This window comes from Stegastes partitus, unplaced genomic scaffold, assembly GCF_000690725.1.
Source record: "Stegastes partitus isolate 25-593 unplaced genomic scaffold, Stegastes_partitus-1.0.2 Scaffold1557, whole genome shotgun sequence".
NCBI lineage: Eukaryota > Metazoa > Chordata > Actinopteri > Pomacentridae > Stegastes > Stegastes partitus.
Window position 1 is genome coordinate 31,045 of NW_007579288.1, and position 6,538 is coordinate 37,582.

General features: G+C 42.5%; 1 protein-coding gene across 1 annotated transcript in view; it reads right to left on the minus strand.

Annotated features, from left to right (window-relative positions):
- The window catches only part of LOC103371272 (ETS translocation variant 5-like), a 15,160-nt gene extending 9,154 nt beyond the window's left edge, over nt 1-6,006 (minus strand). Inside the window, exons 1-5 of the mRNA XM_008300533.1 lie at nt 5,908-6,006; nt 3,138-3,203; nt 2,960-3,044; nt 2,586-2,633; nt 1,765-1,815 (exon numbers count right to left, since the gene is read on the minus strand). Of these exons, the coding sequence (XP_008298755.1) occupies nt 1,765-1,815; nt 2,586-2,633; nt 2,960-3,044; nt 3,138-3,185 (232 nt within the window). The 5' untranslated portion in view covers nt 3,186-3,203; nt 5,908-6,006. The remainder of the gene's footprint in view (nt 1-1,764; nt 1,816-2,585; nt 2,634-2,959; nt 3,045-3,137; nt 3,204-5,907) is intronic.
- Between the last annotated feature and the right edge of the window lie 532 nt (nt 6,007-6,538).

A 6,538-nucleotide genomic window follows, 5' to 3' on the forward strand; every position in this document is an offset into this window, starting at 1 on the left:
GTGGATTTTCTCATCTTCATCCCCAGACTGATGCTTTTCAACAGCCTTTTCGCCGAGTTCCTTGTATTGTTCTTTTGTCTTCATGGTGTAGGTCTATCCAGGATATGGACCCCTCCAGAACAGGTGTCTTTATTCTACATTCACTGCCCTCAGATGAACTTTTAGCACCAGTTGGCTGCGCTTGTGTTGGATCAGATGAGTCACTTTAAAGCGGGTTCATTCTTTTGCAAATTTTACATTTCCTGTTTTCAATTAATTGACATTACTTTGCAGAAATCTGCTTGTTTGCTTGTCATGTTTCTCTAAAAGCTGGTTTTCTATTGTGTATTTTGTCCTTCTCGTCTACACTGTCCTGAACTACCTGTGAGAGGGCCGTGGTTTTGTATTTGTTAGAGACCAGAGAGAAAAAAATGATGCAGCAATTCAGTGTTGCACAACAATGATGATTCCAACTGTAGTTGTTGTGTTTTTGTGTGTCCACACCCTGAAGAACTCACAAGCGTTGGCGTGTTTTTTAATAACTCCAGCCCACCAAAATAAAAGCCTCCAAGTCTTCACACCTGACTTGGTTGTAATTCTGCTGCACTCCTTGAAAGTATTTTTTTCCTAAAATCTTCAATAGATATCACAATAACATTGTGAATTCTTTTTCAAGGGGTGTAGTGATACTCTGACATCGTGCGAGCTTTAATCAACAGACCGTACTGTAGGAAAGAGGCACTCCAGGCTTTTAATACTGCAGTTCTGTAAAGCTTCAGGAGTGATAATAGAGATAAAAGAAAGAAAAACAAACGGTCAAAATTCAGAGTTGAACACCTTGTAAACACCAGCGCCTTTCAGACTCCACGCAGTGAGAGTGTAGACTTTGTATTTGATCTCTGCCTTCCTGGAATCTGCAGTGAAACTGTGCTCATCACGCTGACGACGCCTCAGCGCTGATGTTTCCGTACACAGCCGCTGTCAGCTTCACTATCTGAACCGGGAGTCATTCTTTGGAGGCAGCTGTCATTACAACACCAATAAACACATGCGGTACGTGTTTGGCTGCGGCGCTAGATGCACTCGCTCACCTCCTGCCTTATCTGTGGCATTGTTCATGTGCAGGTACTGTCCCTGGAAGTCATTTTATCACCGCACCATTTCCTACGCCACGTGACTCCTCTCATTTATTGGAATTGTTCCAATGTGAGTGCACGTGAGGGTCATATAGTGTATTACCGGTCGACTGTATTCACACCTGGGAGTCTGGAGAGTGCGAGGAGTCACAGAGTTTAGCTGAGTTCTAAACAAACGAGGAAAATGTGCACCAAGCTTAGCGAGGATTGACGGAGGTTTTCCATTTCCACAGCTTCTCCGCTCAGATGTTTAAAAATGGCTTAAAACTACGCTTTAGAGTTTAATGTTTTGGAAAGCTCAGTGATTCCTGATGCAGGTGGACTGTGATCATTTGCAGCAGCAGATAAACTACAACGTCCATGTTCGTTGTACTGAAGGAACATGCTGTTCAGAACAACACTGAAGTATTTTTAATAGTTTATGAACAACAGTGGAGCTCTATGGCGCAGATAAATAAGATTAAATCAGACCTGTCAGTGGGATCACTTCATTGTTGGGTTGGTCTGATCATGCGGTTTACATTTTCAACGCTCCACGGTTCAAGAACAACGTTCTCGGGACGCGGGTACATAAATTATGTGTGTCATTCTACAAAATGCTCCTGTTGTAAGACTCTCTATAAATATTAGAGGAGAAGGAACTACTCACAGTTACTGGACTGGAAATCTGGGACGAACTGCTCGTCATCAGGAACCTGAGCTGTCAGAGGGGAGAAGACACCACGTTTAAGGACTCTTCTCATCAAATAATCAGCCTCAGATATCATACAATTCATGTAGCCATCTCTTACATTTCCCACAATACCCTGTCAGAGTCCCTGTACATGGAACTGGAGCGTTTTGGGTTCAACTTGGAAACACAACGATGGCTAACCGTCTGAACCAGCAGGTTACAAAGGCGTGTTATATTTGTAAGAATCACTAAAATGACAGTTTGTCAGACTCTGGATAAATCTACGCTCATCTTCACAATATTTCATCCAAGTCACTGCGTTATACACGTCTCATTTAACACGTCGCCAAAAGTAAAAACATTTACACAAACAAGACTCTGTAAAAAGAAAAAAAGTCACCTAACAGTAATGCAAGGACTTTTCGGCTGAACTGGCTGTGTTTGAATCAAAAATTAAAAATGTACGTAATAAAACATCTTTGGTATATTCAGCCACCATTTTTATTTAAAGCATTGGTAGGACCTGTGGGCACTTGGAGAAATGTTGTGCACGTCGTTTCCAGGTTTTAAAAATGCAGGTAACATAAATGCTCACGTTTCATTTATTTCTGATTTGCAGCTTTAGAACTTTGGTTTGCTGCACATAAGACATTTTTGAGTTCGCTTTACGTCCAGCCGCTGTCGTGCTGTTTCTACAGAGCTGCAGGACTTTATACTGCAGTGAAAAATGAACCACGGTGAGTAAAAACGAGACACTGCTTGAGGTTCGGAGGGTTCACGACGCTTGTGGGACTCACCTTCTGCAATCCAAATTTCTTGGAGCTGACTCAGATCTTGAAAAAGCTCTGCAAGACAATTAAAAGTGGTTTTAAATTAGATGACATTATTTCTTTCATGAGTGAAGCACTATTCTTGTTTTCACCTTCTCACAACCTGCTGAAATAGTATTTTACAACCAGGAACATTGTTTATTAGCATTGTTCTGTGACACTTTAAACTGCATTCACGTATGCTTTTGAAAATACCTGCAAAGCACAGGACAGACTCTCTTGCAACACATTGTTTTTCCTGACAATCTGAACTACATTCACGCGCCTTTCACTTCATCACTAAACAGCTGCATGCCGACAGGTTAACATCCAGTGGAGGAGATGCCAGTAAGCCGATGTACCTTCTGTGTCCTGAGCCAGCTCTGTGTCCATGAACTTCCTCTTTCTGTCGCTGAGGCATCTCTCTGCTCCCCCCGTGTGACATTTCTACAATAACAGGCGTGAGAAGAAAAGCGAGCATGAATGCACCCAGTCCTGAACAAGAGCAACAAATGTGTGAAATGAAAGCATCAAACTCACTCTCTCAGGGACCACAAAGGGGACCTGCTGGTCATAAAAGCCGTCCATGTCGCAGCAGTCTTCACCCTGGATGAAAAAACAGAAATCTATCTTGAAGCACCAGAGTTGTTCTCAAGGCTTGTGGTAGAATAATTTCTCCATCAGCCCACAGCGATGGACTAATTACTTGGCTTTTTTCCACCAAGACGACCCCTCCGTACACATAACCATCATCCCTTTCATGTGACTCGGTGCGTTTGTGTTTTTCTAACCTCCATGACCCGACAGGAGGTGGTTGTAAAAGCCCCGCTGTCAGTGAAAGTGTTACGCAACCTCCAGTACATTAAATATGACGTGAACATGAGCTGCAGGAGGAGTCGCTCTTCAAAGAGCAGCTGACGGCAGTTTTGAGGTAATAAAGGGAAAGCAGCTGTGTAGTTCAATAAAACATGACGTCTTTTCCTTCGGATGCACGGCGGTGACCTCAGTGCGCTCGTCATCAACAGGACAAAGCAAACCGCTGATGTGTTTGGAGTCAACGGGCAACAAAGCTGATGTCAAGGGAATATGTACGGGAACATCTTATGTGTATTAAGTACTTTCATACTAATGCAGCTTATTGGTGTTTTAGAATATACAACACAAGTACGTATTGTCCTTTAAATGTACTATATTAACAGTACAGGTCACTATTCAGAGACTTACAAAACCCCATAGCTGCTGGATTGGATTCAAGTCAGGCAACAGACCTGTTCAGAGCATAGCTTTCATCCACATCATGATGCTGCCACCTCCGTGCTTCACTGTCAGGCCGATGCATCCACTGGTCGTCCTGGTCAGGTTCACACCAACCATGCTGGGCTCCATCTGAGCCCAACAAACCTGATGACCTCATAATTCTTGTGCCAAGTCTGGAGCTCCTGCCTGCCTGTTGGTTTTTCAGAGCTACGCCGTACAGGTGGAGCGTCGCATATTGCGTCATTTTAGGACGACGACCAATCGGATTAGTGGAACTATGGCGCCTTCGATACATCCTGACTTCTGTGGCAACTGTTTTTAGGTGACAACGGATCTTCCTGGATCCCTTTCCGTCTTCATAAAGTAACACAATCAGCGTTTTCAATCCCTCTGCAAGTCTTTCCCACGTGGCGCCATGATGCAGACACGCAGCTAGACACAGTCCATAGGTCCACAAATCAAAGGGCTTTGGCTTTCACAGCTCAGTTTATAATCATGTTCGTTTATACTGTATTTATCTTTCGTGAGATAAAATATCAAACATATTGTTTTAATGATCAAGGTACGACAACAGATTTTTCCCGTTTGTTGTTGCCCGATTAAAAGGAGAATGACGGTTTTGTATTTCCGTTGCATTTGCAGGATTAGTTTTAAGCGTATTTCAAAATGTGATTTTTCATTTTTTCCTACACTCTTTAAAAACTATTTTTGATTGGATTTTAGATGCTTTTTTTTTTTTAAGTGCTGTGAAAATAAAGGCAAAATCACAAAGAAGGCCTCTGTAATTGTAAGTTACCTGGAATTTAACAAAACAAGGAAAATGTGTAAAACAGCAGTTACTTTTTCTGCATTTTCCCCCCAAAACTCAATATAAATGTAGTTTTATTTTAAATAACAGCAAATATCTGTTTAAAAAACTATACATTTTTAAAACATATTTAAAGATAGTGTCATGTCGTTTGACAGTCAAACATTGTAAAAGAACAAGTTCATTTGTTGATGTGAATATTATTGACAGGTGTCAGTTTTTGTGGTTAAAATGTAAATGATTACTTTTTAATATAATTTTATGTTATTTGCTGTAAACTAATGAAACAGGAAAACTGTAAAGTAACAGTAAAAAACTATTATTTGCCATTTTTCTATCTTTTAAGTAAAATATACATATTTAAAGTTGTGACATTTGTGTTGACTTAAATCAGATTTAAGTTAAACAAATTACGATTTGTCAATTATAATGAATTTATTTGTAAAGCATTTTTGGTAATATTTTACGAGTTGCTCGCTAGAATTTACCAAAACAGGAAAGAATTGTAAAAACAAAAAAAGAGCGAGACTTACAGCTGGGAAAAGGGTTGATTTTTTGCAGTGCAGATAAAATCCCACAAAAACAAGATATACGTTTTCCAGAATGACCGATGGTTCGCTCGTAGCTCTACTCTCACACAGCTCAGGTAGCACAGGTGTCATCATGGAGAGGTGTTTCTTTGTGCTCACGTGAGGCTCCCTCCTGCCACAACTCATTTAGTTTGATGAGCAAACTAACAAACTGGAAGCTGTGGTTCAGGTCTGGTTCGTTTTCTGGAACACAAAATCACTCCGACTCTGTTTGCAGTGATCGTGTACTCTGACTACAGGCCGAATGCTAAATCGAGGGATTTGTGAATGGAGTTCGGCGTGAGGCGGCAGGTCGCGGGACCTCCTTGTTTTTCTCAATGAAGTGAAACCTGATCCTGGGAGGAGGAGGGGGGAGGAGGAGAGGGGGGGACACCATTGAGAAAAACCTTCACGGACGACAGAGAAAGATTCACGACGCTAACAGGCTCTAAAAGCGGCCTCAGCACACGGAAACGCCGCTCAGCACAGTCCACAGATGCGCCGAAATGGACGCGATGTTGCCTTTGATTTTCAGAAAATGGCGTTCGCCTCTTCGCCCAGACCTGCTCCGCTCGCAGCCCCGAACAAACGGCGGCGAGGCGGTTCGCGTCGGACGCAGAACACGCAGCCAGCTAGCGCTTGTAAAAAATGCTAAAAGCAACAGTGCAGCACTCACCTGGGAGGTGAAGTTTCTTGGCAGTTGTGTAAAAACGAAGTGGCCGCAGATCCGCTCCGCTACATCCCCTGCAGCTCCGCGAATAAACACTCGGCTGACGACTTTTCTCAATGAAGACCTCTGGGAGCTGGAGCGCAGTGCTGCCCTCCCATTGGCTGGGACGCAGCGTCAGTCAAACATCTAACCAATCGGCTTCCAGGCTGCTATGACGTCCGTCCCTTGTGTTTTTTATGAATGGCTGCGTTTCATTCATGGATCCACAGCTCTCTTAAAGGGCCACGACCACAACAAATACATAAACGGCACTAAAAACAAATGAATACGGATTAAATTCTCAGCTCCAAATGCACGAGGACAAGTACATTAATGGCAGAAAACGTCTCTGATGCCTTAAACACATAACAGCACGCACACAGCTGCACCCTTACACTGCACTTCAGTTTAAAATATGCCTCCTTACTTATGAGATGGTGACTTTTCTCCCTACTTTTCCATCGTTGCTTAAAGATTTGTCTTTCATGACCTCATCTTGTTATTGCACAGCCTTAAGATCTGCGCACACTGTATGAACATGTGACGAATAAAACAAACCTTGAATCTCTTTAGAACAATGTCTGCTCGACCACCTTTG